At 41.2% G+C, this 18499-nt stretch overlaps 1 protein-coding gene across 1 annotated transcript in view; it reads right to left on the bottom strand.

Annotated features, from left to right (window-relative positions):
• The window catches only part of LOC126094937 (1-phosphatidylinositol 4,5-bisphosphate phosphodiesterase-like), a 524263-nt gene that overhangs the window by 302816 nt on the left and 202948 nt on the right, over positions 1 to 18499 (bottom strand). Inside the window, exon 8 of the mRNA XM_049909585.1 lies at positions 10677 to 10843. Within this exon, the coding sequence (XP_049765542.1) occupies positions 10677 to 10843 (167 nt within the window). The remainder of the gene's footprint in view (positions 1 to 10676; positions 10844 to 18499) is intronic.

The following is an 18499-nucleotide window of genomic DNA, read 5'->3' as shown; positions in this document are numbered from 1 at the left end:
ACCACAACGGACTGGCTACCGTGCTGGATATTGGGTGCAGAGAAATCCAATATTATTGTAAGGGCGAAAGAGGACAGGAGACAAGAGAAGAAGATGACATACCCTGGAAAGTGTCCTTGCTTAAGTAGCTGAATTGCAGGTGGAGATGCAAATCCGTGACAAGAGGTTCAGGAGATTGAATCTATGGGCACTATGGATAACTTAGGCATCACGTAAGGTGTTCTTCCCCAAATGGCCCGTAGTTCTATAGACTTTGGAAAGTGGCAGGTCAGACCATAAAATGGGACTTGTAGGGCTGAAAAGTGAGAGACTTAGTTGCCTCTTAAGTCATGCAGGGTTACCTTGGGCCTATTCTAACCCCTGGACCCGCAGGGGGACCTATTCCTTAGTCACAGCATCTAGATTTCCTAGACAAAAACTGATGCAGGAGTCTAGAAAGTGCAGCCTCAAGCTCATTGAAGCATCCAATACTTTGGAATTATCCAGCATGTTTCTAACTAATTCTCATAAACAAAGTCTCTGAAGCTGCCAAGAAACTTCTTGGCAATTTGTGTAAAGGATAACCGAGATTACCTTTATATTTCATTCATTTTGTCTTCACTGTTTTGTCTTTTGTTGGTTTCCAAACATCAGGATTGATGAAAACCTCTTTCTCTCTTCATAACTTACCACAACCATGGTAACTGACTTGACACACACTTGAAAGTGTCACCATATTCTGGTAGGACTTTAATAAATTATATCAAAATATCATGTTTTATGCGAAGTAGAGGCAAAAGCTTTCTTACGCCCACCTTTGAATCAAATAGTATGTTTTCCCCTCCAAATTTTGACATTGTAATTATCCTTATTTTTTGAGATCATTGCTTTCTTTTGCATGTCTGTCCAATTTGCATAGGAAGCAGGGGCCCTTTCTCACAGCTTGAACACACTCGATGTGGCACCAATGACTTATCTAATCACTAAAAGTACACAAAATACATTTCTTTGACAAAGTAATTTCTTTGACAAAGTCTGAGATTGTCCTCTGCTGCTTCTCCACTACCAGTTTGTCAGAGATTTATTGTAAGTAGTCACTAAAATTAATATAGCCTCTTGAAACCATGAAATTCAAAAAAGCAAGTGTCAGTCAGTTTAACACCTGTTGCTGAAGTTTGCTCAAAAATGATATCTACAAGAAACACATACACCTCAACATTACAATACCACCAAAATATAGAGGTAGCTGTATTGTAGACAATAAAATTAAATATTTTTTGCAGCAGGTGAAATTGCAAATCTTTATAAAACTGGCTTTATCATAACAATTAAACAGCTACATTTTGCATACCTTACAGAAATCCTAAATGTGTGTCAAAACTGCATGTTATTGAAACTCTACCTACTTTACCTAAAATTAGCAACCAGAAATACTCCAGCAAAATCCTTTAATTTTATGAAAACAAATTTACTGTCAACCATAGAAAAACACACACACACACACAATTACAATCAGTGTGAAAAAGTTTAAAGGAATTTCACAGGCATTATTTGCTGTGAACAGTTTATAGTCTTTGACAGCAGCCGTTAATGACTGATCAAGACTGACAAAAATGTGTCAAACTTTGCGTAGCACTGACTACACAATTCAAATTATATTTTTAACTCCTGAACATGCACTTACATTGCTATGACAACTGCCACACACTGATGAGCAAAAATAGTAAAAACATGTAAATAAGAAGACGTTTGACATTATTCCACTGAATTGTATTTTAAATTACTTCATTCTGCACTACTAGTTCTGGGCAAAGAGCTGTGCCTATCCTTATAAAGACCCTATCCATGTTGGGTGTCACTGGTGTAGTGCTGCATGCACACAGTGGACTGGATCACGGTGGCTGGTGACTGTGCTCCCCTGGTGGCCACCTCAAGTAGCTGTGAGCATGCAGTGTGTGTCAGTGCGCATAATGCTTGCCATAGCGGTCCAACTGTAGATAGTAGGTTTAGTAACCAGCAAGGTACAAGCCACTTCCTTCCTTGTGGGGGTAAGACCACACATTGGTGTCTGAGATGCTATGACTGAAGAGACATCCATGGTGTCCATGGTAGTGCCAGGGGCAGCAGCCAAAGGCATAAGAAGTTCCTCAATCCACCAGGACTGGCACACACATATGAAAGTGAGTGGGGCAAGAGCATCCCTGCCACTCTTGGACACTGAGTGACTGGTGCACAGGACTGGCAGCAAGGGGGTAGGAGCTATCTGGATGTTGTAATCCACAATGATGAGCGATGGCAAGGGCAGCAACAATGGCAAACCGAAGAGGAGAAGCTCTGGTGATGGAGATGCATCTTCTGTCCCCACTGACAGCAGCATCTTCTCAGTGCAGTGGGAGGTGCTGGCACCAGTTGTAGGGAGCAAAGCCCCTGTTTAAGCTGATGAAGCCCCAACTGTCAGGGTAAGTGGACACGACCAGGCCTGCTTGATCCTCGAATCAGCCAGGGGTGTGAAGAATGTGGTGAGGTGTTCGGCCTTCAGCCCCAGGATGCAACAGGTTCTGGTGGAATGCCATAAGACAATCTTTGGTGTGAACCGTGAAGACACAATGACCGTGCTGGCTTTGAATGATGGCCATAATCCAGTGAGGGTACTGTCCAAATGCTGTAGCCCAGTCTTGTGTGTCAGAGACAAACATCAACAAAACTGGCATCACTGGGTGATGTTTGCCCACCAGCAAGAAGCTGAGCAGTGTCTGTGGCTGACAGCCATGCAGAAGCTTGGCAGCACTCTTGGCCTCAACTGGCACCGTTCTGTAAGAGCTTAAAAAATGAGAGCCTCTTCAGTAGGGAAATCATCTACATACTTGCACATCTGCATTTTAAGCAATCAGTCAAGGCATTCCATCTTGCCATTTGACTGCAGATGGAAGAGAGGCACTGTGACATGGCAAATGCCATTGTCCATACGAAAGTCATTAAAAGATTGTACCACGTACTGAGAACCATTGCCTGAAACCAGGGTGCAAGGGAAGCCTTCTATGGAGAATACCTTTGACATGGCCTTGACAATCACATCTGCTGTCACAGACAGACAACAAATGTAATAAGGAAAACAAGAAAAAGTGTATATTGCTAATAAGCAGAAACTCCAAAAAAGGACCAACAAATGAGTGTGGACTCTCTCCCATTGCTGTGTAGGGGCCAGCCATGGCGGAAAATAATGCACGTGTCTCCTGCTGATGTGAGCACTTGCACTTGCAACAGGCCATAACATGTTCCACCTCTCATTTGATTCCAGGTCAAAACACATGCCAACATGCAAATAGTTTTGTGCGAGAGATCCCCAGTGACCCTGATGTAATAAGCGGCAGACCTCCCATCACAGAGCTGCTGGAACCATGACACAGGGTTAAACTCTTTTGTGGACAAGAGAATGGTGACGATGGTGCAATGCATAAAAATTCTGAAACTGGTCTGATGCCCAGCTTGGAGGACACCTGGGCCACCCATGTTATATTATTGTAGAATCTGTCAGAGCACCGGACCTGCCATCATGCAGAAGCAATATGGGAACCAGTGATAATGGATAAGCCATCAAACCCTGTGCTATTCCTCCATATCCAGATGAAAACAAAGCAATTCCCAAAGCAATTCCTCCTGCTCAAGTAAGTGGCAGGGCCCATGGGAAGCTGGAACAGAACATCCCAGTTCACATGTCATGACATAAGGATGAAAATGAAACTCATAATTGTATTGGGATAAGAACAGAACCCAGTGCTGATGTTGATGAGCAGCTTTGTTTGGTAAGGACCCCGACAGGCTAAACTGGGAAATGAAGGCTTATGGTTGGTAAATAAATGAAATTTTGCACCATACAAGAACATGGAATTTTTTTAAGGCATAGACAATAGGAAGAGCTTCTTTTCTGCCTAAGAATAATGTTTCTGAAATGAGTTGACTGTTTTTGATGCAAAGGCAATAGGCTGTTCCCAACCATCTGAATGGTTATGCAGCAGGACCAACCCCGCCCCTTACTTGGATCCATCCATAGCCAGGACCAGATACTTGCAGGGTTGAAATGTTGCAAGATGTGGCATGGAGCAAAGATTATTCTTAAAGCTGCACAAAGGCATACTCACAGGCTGCAGACCAAACAAAAGGAGCACTTTTCTGAAGCAACAGGTGTAAGAGGTGGGTGATAATAAGTGCTCTGGAAATAAACTTGTGACAGTATGCCTCTTTGCTGAGGAATTCTTGAAGTTCCGATAGGTCAGATTGACGGGGAAAAGCCATAATGGTGGTGACATGTTGTTCCATGGGTCACATGCTTTGCCATGAAATTTCATGAAGCAAAAAAATTTTGGAAAGCTGGTAAAAGTGACATTCAATGAGATTACATTTGAGGACTGTGACTTATAGAACAGTAAATAAGGTGATCTTCCATGGTAACACCAGCATGGTGATATCATAAAGATAGTTAATGTGATGAGGGGCAACCATCATAAACTAATCTAAAAAATGTTGAAAGATGGGAGGCACACTACTGACACCAAACATCAGCCTTTCATACAAATAGAGCCCAAAAGGTGATTAACCACAAGCAACTCTTTTGATGCTTCATCCAGTGAAAACTGAAGGTAGGCTTCAGTCAAGTCAGTTTTTGAAAAGAATTGGCCCCCAGCCACCTTTGTGAGCCTGTCCTCTGGATAAGGCAGGGGTCAAGTGTCGATGACTGCCTGTGCATTGACAGTCATGTTGAAGTTGCCACAGAGCTGAAGCTAACTGGATGGGTCAAGTGTCGATGACTGCCTGTGCATTAACAGTCATGTTGAAGTTGCCACAGAGCTGAAGCTAACTGGATGGCTTCTTTACAATTACTAAGGGTGTAGGCCACTTACCTGAGGTAATCAATCTCTTCACTTCCACTGATGTTAAATGACCCAGGTTGCATAAAGCTAATGGCACCAGCCATTCCTGAAGAAAACAAAGACAGGAGGAGGGTTTGAGGATGATGTGTGCCATGAAATTGTTTGCACAATCTCCCCTTGGGCCAAACAGATCCGAAAACTCAGAACGCAAGGAATTCAATTCATGATAAACCACTTGGTCTGGCACCTGATACATCACATCATAAACTACCAAGTATGTAACGGAACAGATAACCCTGACAACTGACTTGTAAACTATGTCAGCTGTGAATGTCTGAGAAAAGTATCTGCTGTTTGTTATAGGTTACCAACAGAAGCTTGATGCATGCCAACAGTGGAGATCCTAGCCTGGTATATGTCTGTTAGTAGAGTAGGGGCACAGTGGCCCCATGTTAGTTTGTAGGATTAATGGCTTATCAATCACCTGCACTTCAGTGAAAAGTTTGTTGTGGCCTGGAGACAATGGCAAATATGATAACAAAACAATATGAATATCGACATATATTGATTCATGCAATGAAACCTGATGAGTGCAGGTGGGAAGGGGAGCTAGATATTAGCGTATGACAGCTATGTGATTGATCTTTCTTTTTTTTCTCTTTTTTCTTCTTTTACATTTATGCCAGGAGACCCATTGCCTGGTGCAGGCCATCCACCCACTTGTGCTATACAAAATAAGAGGGGGATGAAAGAAGTCATTCACTGTTTCTGATGCTGATGACATGTTTGTTGATGTCAGCCTGGTTAGCATGTTTGTACTGTGGCTACCTCCTCTTGCCCCTAGTGCAGTAGGCTCCATGCGCTGGGGCTGCATGCTGTCAACAACTGTGACATCACTCCAAGCCTCTAATTGGTGGCCCAGGTATGGGAGACCTCAGACAGTTGTGTGCAGTATTAAAAACCTCTTCCAGTGTATGTTACTGAAACTGAGGGGCACATTGATGCACCTGCTTATCTGGGGCTAAACGAAGGGTTGCATCTCAGACCATGGTTTCCACGTAAGGCTCCTAAGACTTATCCGCAATGTATCAACACTTAATGACTGAGGCCGAGAAACTCGGCTGCCCAAGCTCAGTAAGACTGCTACAGTTTTTTGCGACATTGGTAGGACTCAACACATGCAGTGGCTACATGTGTATGCTTCTGGTGACAGGAGGACAGTAAACTACACAAATCATAAAAAGTAAGTGATGCTGGTTCTTGCAGAGGAGCTAACTGGCACAGTAAGTGACATATCTGAGGGAGTATCCACAATAGGAAAAGAGCCTTACCAACCTCTGTGTAGACCATCTAGAACACAATGAAATGTGAGTGAAGTGGCATCTCTTAAGCATCTCAGTCTTCTGCGGATTCACTGTTGAGGAGGAATAGGCAACAAGTGAACAACTGATGGTAGATCCTGGGTCAACTTAGTCGGCAACCATTCCAACACAGCCATATGTGCCTGCTGTTGATGCAGAAGTGACTGGAGTAAAGCCTCCATGGAAGAGACAAATGGCAGAAAACACCACAGCATCCAAACACAGGAGAGATGCTGTATTTCTCCTAGACTGTTCAACCTGTGTATTAAGGAACAGTGAAGGAAATAAAAGAATGATTGGAAATTTGGATTAAATTTAAAGCTGAAACGGTAGGAATGTAAGATCCATTGATGCCACACTATTATCTTCTCTGGAAATGAGGAAACATTACAGGACCTGCTAAATGGAATGGACAACTTACTGATCACAAATTGTGAGTTGAGAGTAAACCAAAGAAAGACAAAAGTAATGAGCTGCAGCAGAAATGAGATTACTGACAAACTAAAAATTAAAACTGAGCACTGTATAAAAGTTGAGGTTAACAAATTTCATATCTTGGATGTAAAATAAACCATAGTGCATTAAACAGGGAGGATATAAATCAGACTAGCACAGACAAAGAGGACAGTCCTTTCCAAAAGATGTCTTTTAATATGAAACATATGCCTTAGCAGGAGAAACAAATTTTTTGATAATGTAGGATTGGAGCACGGCATTACTTTGGAAGTAAATTCCTCTAAGCTCAAAATATGTGAGCATTATGGATCAATGTTATTGCAGTGCAGTTTTTTGACACATGGTATGTGTCCTACAGCAGAGGGATGAGACAGTCAAAACTGTTTTGTTGCTTGGTGCAGCTCCACAGCATGTTGCACATGTAGATCAAAAATTTCTGTAAGGACTGGTGGTACAAATATCACTGACTGCTGGTCAATTTTGATCTTAGTTCAGAAAATGAACCCAGTTTGTGAGTTCACTGTATTTTTCAAGAATAAACATGGATCAGCTGAATGAAGTTCATTGTTGATGTAAATAGCTTGAAGTTTGCTTGGCAACATCAGCAAATCAGCTATCAACACTTCGACACAATCACATCAGTTAAATATCTTGGCATAACATTGCAAAACAAAAGGCAACATGCAAGGTCAGTTATAGGGAAGATGAGTGGGAATAATTCTAGGAAAGTGTGCTCATCTATAAGGGAGACAGCATACACAACACCTGTGTGACCCATTCTTGAGTACCGCTCAATCAGCTGTTGTTGTGTTGCACAAATGCTCTGTGAATTCAAATAGAAATCCCTGGTAGGAAGAAGACATTCTTTTCAAAACACAACTGAAAAAGTTTATAGAGAACCACTATTTGTGACAGACTGCAAAACAATCCTACTGCCACCAACATACATCTCACCTAAGGAGACAAAGACAGGGTAAGAGAAATCTGGGCTCATACAGAAGCATATCGATAGTTGATTTTCCCTTGCTCCATTTGTGAGCAGAACAGGAAAGGAAGGAAATGACTAGCAGTATTATAGGGGACCCTCCGTCATGCACTGTATGGTGGCTTGCAGAGTATGTGTGTAGATGTAGAAGTGAATCATACATTGTAGATAAACAATATTTTTTATCTAAGGTTTTGTGTTGTAGAGATGGAAGGAAATAAGCTGAAGAAACTTCTCAGAGTTCCTCAAGAAAATTCTCCCCATCTGCAAAACATCAAAATAGTCAGATAGCTGCCAAGTAAATGAAAGACACAATATGATTCTCAGCATATAAGGCTCTCAAACGTAGTACACTGGCTACACCAGTGCCCCTGAACATTAAGAAAACACCAAGTGGCATATTCAAATGATGTGGTTTCAAAATGTAGTACTGTCATAATTATCTTTGTAACCAATATCTTAGACATAGAGGAAATATCTTTTGACAGCTGATCTTGGACAATTGGTGTGTCCATTAGGTTGGTTGACTGATTTGATTGGGAACACAATTTGAGGTGTAACATTATAATTTCAGAATTTACCAATCATGATGAAAACATACATACTGCAGATCATTGGGCACGGATTTAGGCAGATAAGAGTTTCCATGCTTCCCAAGGGTTTATATCATTATTATTCAATGTTAAAGAAACTATTGATGCAGGTCATGGCAAAAATATACATTTACATTTTATGTGTAGGCAAAGCTGCATCAGCCTGAAGGGTATACCCATGTCTTCCTCAGACCTCTGAGCAGACTTACCTGTCCAAATATATTGGGACTTATAGTTTTATGTGGATTCTACCCCACAATGCAATTTGGCATTTTGCTCATTAACAAATATTGCCACAAGGTGTAAGAAAAGTCATCAGTCTGACCTCCTTTAGTTATTGTGCAGTAAATATGACTTTGACAACTGACTTTTATGTTTATTTTCTACTTGTTGGACACAACAGGCTCAAAAAATTTGAAGGACATTGTACCACTTGGCTGCATTTTAAATTTCTGTATTTTGCACTACTAGTTTTGCAAATGGTCCATTCTCAGGTACTTCATCCTTGACAGAAAATCACATGGCATGTGTATTTGTAGACAGCACTGTTGTCAACATTGACCGTATTGTAATGCATTACTGTAAATCGTACTTACACATTTTTTTCATAGCTCAGTTGTTAAATGTGTTTGAAATATGTAAATTACTTCACCGTATTCTTGTTTCTGTCATTCCATGACTGAATAAATTTTAACTATTTTGCGGCTGTGTGTTTCCTTGTGTTCCTACGGAGAACACAAACAAGGCTACACTCCAGATGAATAATTTCAGAAAAGACTTCATAATTGACAGCCTGCATTTCATATCCCTCCCCACTCCACCAAGAGTGTCTTTCCGCCATACACCTAACCTTTGTAACCTCTTAGTTCATCCCTATGAAATCCCCAAACCACCTTCCCTACCCCCTGGCTCCTACCCTTGTAACCGCCCCTGGTGTAAAACCTGTCCCATGCACCCTCCCACCACCACCTACTCCAGTCCTATAACCCGGAAGGTGTAAACGATCAAAGGCAGAGCCACGTGTGAAAGCACCCACGTGATTTACCAACTGACCTGCCTACACTGTGAAGCTTTCTATGTGGGAATGACCAGCAACAAACTGTCCATTCGCATGAATGGACACAGGCAGACAGTGTTTGTTGGTAATGAGGATCACCCAGTGGCTAAACATGCCTTGGTGCACAGCCAGCACATCTTGGCACAGTGTTACACCATCCGGGTTATCTGGATACTTCCCACTAACACCAACCTGTCAGAACTCCGGAGATGGGAACTTTCCCTTCAGTATATCCTCTCTTCTCGTTATCCGCCAAGCCTCAATCTCCGTTAATTTCTAATTTCAATTTGCCGCCGCTCATACCTCACCTGTCTTTCAACAACATCTTTGCCTCTGTACTTCTCTGTCGACTGACATCTCTGCCCAAACTCTTTGCCTTTACAAATATCTGCTTGTGTCTGTGTATGTGCGGATGGATGTGTGTGTGTGTGTGAGTGTATACCTGTCCTTTTTTCCCCCTTAGGTAAGTCTTTCTGCTCCCGGGATTGGAATGACTCCTTACCCTCTCCCTTAAAACCCACATCCCTTCGTCTTTCCCTCTCTTTCCCTCTTTCCTGACGAAGCAACGGTTGGTTGTGAAAGCTTGAATTTTGTGTGTATGTTTGTGTTTGTTTGTGTGTCTATCGACCTGCCAGCACTTTCCATGTGGGAAAAATATAGCTAAAAACAAAGATGATGTGACTTACCACACGAAAGTGCTGGCAGGTCGATAGACACACAAACAAACACAAACATACACACAAAATTCAAGCTTTCACAACCAACCATTGCTTCGTCAGGAAAGAGGCAAAGAGAGGGAAAGACGAAGGGATGTGGGTTTTAAGGGAGAGGGTAAGGAGTCATTCCAATCCCGGGAGCGGAAAGACTTACCTTAGGGGGAAAAAAGGACAGGTATACGCTTGCACACACACACACACACACACACACACACACACACACACACGCACACACACACACATCCATCCGCACATACACAGACACAAGCAGACACAACAGACACAAGCAGCATTGGATGACAACAGATTCTCAAAAACTTTTGGAAAAGAAGCTGATTACAAGCTGGATTGAGGAGGTAAAGAAAGATTTACTAAAAAAAGAGTGACGCTTAGGGGCAGTTTTAGAAAGAAGTGTTACAGATGGAAGTATTACAAGGCAGGGGGGAAAGAAAGCAGGTTGAAAATAAGAGTGAGGAGAGGAAAAAGCAATACAGTGAAAGGAAGAAGGGATCCTACTAAAGGTAACTGCAGAGAAAACAATAGAATATGAGGAACTAACATTGAAATGTGGTCCTCTGAAGGCCTATAAGAGAGGAGATGTGGAGGAAGCTTGAAGCTACTTTTAGTATGCACATTCCTAAGAACTGGAGGCATTACTTACTTTCCAGCCTTGTCTGCTCATCTGGCTCATATGATGATATTATCTTCTCCACACGCCTTTTGTCATAGAGGGGATACAGGATCTCATTCAGTCTTTGATCACGTTGCTTCTCATTGAGAAATGTAATCAACTGTTCAATACTGATCTTGTAACTTTTGCCTTGAGTGCTGGAAAATAATAAGTTATCAATTATAGCACCAAGAATAACAAGGAAGTAAAAGGCTTAACAATTATTTGCTCATGTTGAGGAACACAGAATATAATAAGTAAACATTATTTAGAGCTATATTAAAATATATTTAGTGCTTCCCTACTTGAGCAAAAACCCTTATTTTTCCAATGTACTGAAGTACTTGAGACAACCAAATAGCTCATAATCTGCTAATCCCCATTACTAATTATCATATCAACTATAACAACTGCAAAACTGATAGACAAAGAAGTGGAAAAGTGAACCTTGAATTTCAAGCCTTCAGAGCTTTATATGTAATTCCTCCATCTACAGAAAAGGGAAAATGCCAAATAGAAAATGCAGACAAGCAGAAAGCTGAAAGAATGAAGGAAAAGTTACTCTAAGCTGTTGATCAGGAAAACACAAGGATCAGATGAAATAATTGGCTGTAGACGTCTTTTAATGTGGGGAGTGTTCTCTTTATTAAACATTACTGTATACAGGATGTATCAAAAAGAATCTTCTTCTTCTTCTTCTTCCCCCCCCCCCCACACACACACAGGTGTTCAATACGGCCCCCTTGAGATGCACAGCATATGTCAGTGTGGTATTCCCACACTGCAACAAGCAAATCTTGAGTTACAGCTTCCACAGCTGATGTTATGCAATGTCTCAGTTCATTCATTGTTGTTGGTAACAGAGACACAAAAACAGAGTCTTTTATAAATCCCCACAAGAAATAATCACATACAGTCAGGTCCGGTGACCTTGGAGGCCAGCAATGTAAGGCTGAATAATTTGGTCCAGCACAACTGATCCATTATTCAGTAATCCTTTGATTTAAAATTCCCACTATTACAGATGCCAGTGTGGTGGTACCCCATCCTGTTGGTAAATGAAGTCATTCGAATTAGTCTCCGGCTGCAGGAAAAGAAAGTTCTCGAGCATCTAAAGATATGTGCTTCCTATAACAGCATTCTCGGCAAAGAAAAACAGACTATACACCTTCCCCAGTGAAAGTGCACAAAACACATTAAATTTTGGAGAGTCCCTCAGATGTTGTACAACTTCATGTGGTTGTTCCGTATCCCATAATCTAACATTATGGAAGTACACCTTTCCATTTAAATGGAATGATGCCTCACGGAAAAAGTGTGGAAGAAGACTGCCATCCTCCATCTTGCCAAGAATGAAATTAAAGAACTCCACAAGTTGTTCTTTGTCACCTTCATGAAGAGCTTGGAGTAGCTGAATTTTGTATGGTTTCATGTGTAAACGTTGATGCAACACACACCAGAGAGACATTAGAGGCATGTTGAGCTGCACGGCAAAAGGATTTCTACAGTGGATGCATTCCATGTCTGTGTCAGACTCTTGGGGATGGCCCAGTGATTTTCCCTTACACAATAAACTGTTTCTCAGAATTGTTCATGCCATCATCTAATGATCTGTGCTGTAGGAGGATCCACACCACACCTGGTACAAAATTCACGCTGAACAGTTATTACTGATCCGCACTGAGTAAATGAGGCAATGATTTGTTGACAATAACATTGCTGAAGTGGATTTCTTTTCCTAGAGTCTCGACATTAACCAAATGCAGCACCTGCACTGCAATGTCAACTTCACTCCAGACTAGAGCGTGCGGAGTTCAAGCCATCATAAAGGTGAAACATGGACATATCCTGTATTAATGGTTTACTTACTGAAAAACAATTTTTTGTGCCTATCTAACTTTTATTGATTGGAAATAGATTGTAATATACCTTACTTAAAAATTCATTAGTACCTAAATATGGGTAGTTTCTTCATTTCAGTCTGTTATAAACACAGCGGCAAGCACACTTAGCTGCCCTCCTGTGTGCATACTGTATGTTGCAAAATTGTGTTTATAACTTTGATAATGTACCATGGAAATAGGCAGAAAGGACCAGTTTGCGGCATAATGTTCACAAACACGTAAAGCTGTTTTTTTCTTATTTGCCCATGTTAGTTATTGCCTGACCACCCTACAGCAGTTGGCATATTGGTTGGAATGATTTATACAGACCGGATCTAACACCCAGGTGCTGCAGATCCCCATCACATTTTTTTACTGGGTGGGACTTGCATGAACTCTGAGCTCACATCAGAGTAGCAACACCACACTTTAATGAGGACATGGAACTGGAATATCACTTAGATAACTTGTGTGCTACAGCCAGGGCAGGCATTTAAGGTGATCATCCATCCCCCCGTTTTTTGTGGTCATGATTTTTCTAGCTCTGCTCCGAATTTTTTCAGAAGTAATTTGGGACTCCTGGATTTAACAATTATGAAATGATTTATCCTGAAATGTATGTTCATTTCACCTATATCGGTATGCTGTTAATGAAAGGGTATTTTCCCAAATAAGTAGTGTATGGAACAGCGACAAAACACAGTCTGTTGTAGGAAATACGAAAGCAATGTTAGTGACTAGAAAGAATTATTATGGAACTTGAATGTTTTCATAAGGCTTTTGAGAATACAGACATGCTGATGAAAATTTATATGACTGATAAATATTGTATGCCTGCTTACATTCCTTCATCTTAGATGGTACTAATATATAAATTAATGTACTTTTTGTAACAAATTAAAGTGACAGTTTGCCTTTATTATGTTCAATTTGGACTTTTTTTTATAATATTACAATTATTTAATGTGTCCCAAATTTGACTCTAGATAATGTGGTCACCCTGATACACTGAACTCTGCTAAGGGGCTACTAGAATCTTAGGTGCATATGAACATTGTGCCGCAAACTGCGCTTTTCTACTAGCCCCATTTCCTAAATATATGTGATCAAAGTAGTAAAGACAATTTTGGAATAACCTGTATTTTCCATACTTCGTTACTGAGACAATGTGAAGCTGCTGACAATGGGCAACTGTGAATAGCGCAATGCCACCCTGCCTGCTGGACAACTGAATGCCTTAAATGTCATTTGCCTTCTATTCATTGAGTTGCAAATCAGTATTACATCTGAATATGAATGTCTCTATAATGCACTTTCACAAAACCTTGCTACTCTCATGTGTAATTTACATCTGCTGATCAGTAGGAGGCATGCATCCACTGGCATTGTTAGTACTGAAATGCCAGCAAGAAAACATTCCCCCTCTCATGTTCCTGCTCCCCATGGAACATCATGGCCATTGCCCACCTTATCATCTACAGACTTTTTGTGCCTGGGAAAATAATGCAATTTGACACACACATCCAGGGTTTTTGAAGTTTTTGTCTGGCATCGGCGATTTAAGTGATGCCAGGCCTGCCTCAATGATACATCAGGTTGATTAATTATGCGTTAATGGCATCTGGAACAGTTGAATCCACAACGGTATATGAACCAATTTTAAATGATGGAAAGAACAATTACTGGATTCAGTTCATCACTAAATGAACATGTGTACTACCTATGTTAACTTTGGCATACCCCTGAGATATGTCTTCACTTAGGGCCACCATCTGTCAGTATAATGTAGCACTGCTTTAGTTCAGCTAATTAAAGTATTGCAGGCTGGTTTCACTCACAAGAATGAATGGATAGCTCAGTCAGCTAAAACACTAAAGAGTGGTTTCAGTTAAAAGAATAAGTAAATGGTTCAACCAACAGAAGACTATTGATTGTTTTCACTTGAAAAGAAAGAATGAATAATTCAATCAATATGCAAAGCTGCAACGGTGTCAAATCTTTTCATTCAACTGCTCCCACTGACTCCAACAGATTGGTTTCATTCGAAACAATGAAGGAGTAGTCCAACTGGCTAAATCAATTGTTTTCATTTGGTTGCTCCCGCAGACTAGTTTCACTCAAAAGAATGAATGAATTCAACTGATACGTATAACTACAACAGAATTAACTGATTGTTTTCCAACAACTGAATGAATCAATTGCTTTCATTCAATTGTTCCCATCACTAACTTTGGTCAGCTGATATGTTCCCAACATACAACTGATAATTATGGATGACTAGATTTTTTTGACTGGTTGTTATCATATGGACTACCGGTACATTGATGCAATGTGACATTACTCATACTCCTTTACTTTATTAGGTTTGTGCATAGGTTCATAGTGTTTTTGTTTTGCATGTTAGTATTTGGTTGCTATGGGTTTATTTATTAATTCTCATTTTTTAATTGCAGTTCACTGTTGCTTTTTGAGGTTATGTATTGTCATTTCAGGTAGTGAGTGGAGCTGTGGACATTAAAAATGGAGTAAGTGGAGAAATTGGAACAAGTCCTCTGTTTGAGATCAATACAGGGGTGACAGCAGTGGAGGCAGCCAGAAACATTTGTGTCATGTATGGGGATAATGCCATTGGGCAGAGCATGGCAAAAATATGCTTTGATCATTTTAAGTAGGATTATTTTGACATTAGTGACTCTCTGCATTCAGGAGGAACTTCGGTGTTTCATGAAGACTGTTTAAACATATTAATTCACAATAATTCATGTCAGTGTACTTCAGAACTGGCAGATGTGTTGAGCTGTGAACATTCCACCACTGTAGACAGTTGCAAGCAACAGGGAAGGTTCAAAAATCAGGTGTATGGGTATTGCATGCTCTAAGCCAAAATCACAAAAATTAACAGGTGGCCTTATGTACACCTCTGCTTACTCATAATCAACTGTCTCGTGAACAAAGCTGACCATTCCTATCCTGTATTATTACTGGTGTTGAGAAATGCTGTCTTTATAGTACTGTAAGGAAAAGAAAGGAATGGTTGAGCCCAAAGAAAGCAGTAACTCCCCATGTAAAGACCTGCATGCATCCACAAAAGATAAAGTTATGTATCTTGTGGAACAGTGATGACATAGTGCACTATGAACTGCTTCCACAAGTTGTAACCATCACCCCTGACATTTACTGTCAACAACTGAGATGTCTTGCAGACACAATCCATCAACAACAACCAGGAAGACTGTGTGAAGTGATGCTACTCCAAGATAATGCCCAACTGCCATCTGCTAGAGTGACAAAAAACACTGTACAGGAGTTGGGTTGGGAAGTCATTCCATACCCACCTTATGCGTCTAATCTTCCACCCTCAGACTTTCACCTTTCTTGCTCTTTACCCAGCAACATTCAAGGAACTTCCTTTCCAGATCAAAACATCCTTCATACATGCCTCAAGGAGTTCTTCACCTCAAAACCATGTGATTTCTACAGTCACTGAACTAAAAAGTTACCCCAGTACTAGCAGATTGTTGTAAAAAGTGAAGGAGAATACATTATTGATGACGAAAATCTCTCTCATTTGTATCTACTGTGTTTATTAAACTTTTGGAAAAAACGCTATGAACTGATGCACCAACCCAATACTTTTCACTTGTTCATACATCCCATGATATGATTTATTCACTTGTTCTCCTTCTTATGTGTCCAATTATAAATTAAAAAACAATGACAACTGATCAGAAATTAGGGATAAGACAGCTATAGAATGAAGCTGTGTTTCAAGTATTAGTACAAAATGAATAAGAAGATTAGTCAGATTGCAATAACAGCAAGTTTAGTACAGAGTACTCAATATGGATATTAGTGTGTTTCTTAAGGTTACTTTTAACGGTTTCCTTTGCTTTACTAATCTCATTTAATCGTTCTTTTCTATTTTCACCAATTTAAGTAGAGAACAGCCCTTCATTATTTAGTCTGTGTTTCTGGAAAGGAGAGTAAATTTTAAGTTGTTTGATTAAGAAACTTTTCACAAGCACTTTGTTTACGTACAGCATCCTCTAGACCAAATTTTTGGAAACATGATTTCTTGTTTACTGATAATTTAACTAATTTATTATTAGTAAAATATTATTTTTATCATAAGTAAAAAGTGCCTGTCTTGCCATAGAATTGTTCCAATTGGCTGACTGTATGGCGTAGGAAATGGGGAAGTAAATGAGGCACTTCAGTGATTAGATAGAATTTGCAGAAGAGATAGAATGAGAATGAAATAGGAGAGGAGAATTGCTGCCCTTCAAGCTGAATTAGACAAGGCCAGGTAAGATTGGGAGAGGTTAATAAGGAAGAAGGGTTAAAGAGAGATGGGAAGTGGCAAATGGTAACACAAGGGACAAAGAACTACGAGAGCTTTGTGGTGAATGTGTGAATGTGAAAAGTATGTCTGACCAGCTGCTTTAGTCAGAAACTGATGAACCTCGCATAGATATAGGAGTAGACAGGGCACAAAAAACTCTCAGTTATAAATTGAGAAATATGATCATAAGGAAGTCAGTAAAGAGAAAGAAAGTTTTGTTGTTAGGTTGTGCTCATGCTGGAGAGCTAGGCCAGCTTTTGGAGGATGAACTAGGAACAGAATACCACATCACCATTTTTTTAAAATGTAGTGCTGGTCTGGATCCGCCTCCATAGCTGAGTGGTCAGCATGGCTGACTGCCATGCGAAGGATCCAGGTTTGATTCCTGGCACTGCCACGGATTTTTCCTGGAGAGGACTGGAATGCTGTGCACTCAGTCTCATGATGTGAACTGAGGAGCTACTTGACTGAGTAGTAGCTGTTATAACTTCAAGTTGTGTGGTGGCACTTTGAAAGATCGATGAGTCACAACACTTTTCCCCCTTTGAATTTTTTGCACAGGTCTTGATGGAGGTGGCCTGTAGATTGCTAATGTCCATAGGTGTTGTTTGACTGGCTGTAAAGTCTCGAGGAGGAGGCTTCCTGTACGGACGGAAGTGACCCCGATGATAACGGATCGAGATGATAGGAGATGTGGGCGTCGAATCTGCTGGGGCCCCATGCACCATTCTGCCCATTGCGGCAAGTCCGGTTGTTATAACAGGAGACATGGGCGATATGTCCATGTCCGTAGAAGAAGGAGGTGAGCAGAGTTGCTCTGACACATCCTGGTCATCTGGTTCCTGCATGGGCATGTCTCCTGGTGGCATCACTTCTTGTGCTGGCACTGCTATGATGGTGAGAGGACTGCGTTGTGAGTAATGAGAGATTCCAGTATCTCAAGCGTCAAGTAGAGCTGAAGGTGGTGTAGCGGCATCCGGAACAAGCTTTGCCGGCACACAAGGCCGAAACTGGTCTGAATGATGCACTGCAACATCCGTGTCCGTCTGGATTTCGCACAGACATCGGTCACGGTGTCGTAAGATGCAGCCAGGATTCCATTTTGGCTGCCTGCCATATCCCCATACCCATAAAAGGTCGTCGGTGATGAACCGGCCAAGTGAAGGCACCCGCGGCCATAAGGTGGAAGGCCGCAGAAGATGAAGTAGCGTGCGGGGCTGTCGGCCATGTAAGAGAGCAGCCGGGCTGTGGTCACCCATGGGGGTGAAACAGTAAGAACCCAGAAATTGTAGAAGCACACCATCATAAGCAGAAGTCAGGAGTTTCCTCATCTGAGCATTAAATGTGTGGACCAGCCGTTCAGCTCACCATTTGACTGTGGATGGAACAGAAGGGCCGTGACATGCATGACGCCATGACGGGCACAAAAATCCGCAAAATTTGGAAGAGGCAAATTGCAGACCATTATCAGTAACAAGAGTAGAGGGAAGGCCTTTCAAAGAGAAAATGCGAGCTAGAGCATGGGTGGTTGCCGCAGTGGTAGGCGACGTGCAACGGACAATGAAAGGGAAGTTAGAGTGGGCGTCAAT

This window comes from Schistocerca cancellata, chromosome 8 (genome assembly GCF_023864275.1).
Source record: "Schistocerca cancellata isolate TAMUIC-IGC-003103 chromosome 8, iqSchCanc2.1, whole genome shotgun sequence".
Taxonomy (NCBI): domain Eukaryota; kingdom Metazoa; phylum Arthropoda; class Insecta; order Orthoptera; family Acrididae; genus Schistocerca; species Schistocerca cancellata.
This window is presented reverse-complemented; position numbering and strand designations above follow the sequence as displayed.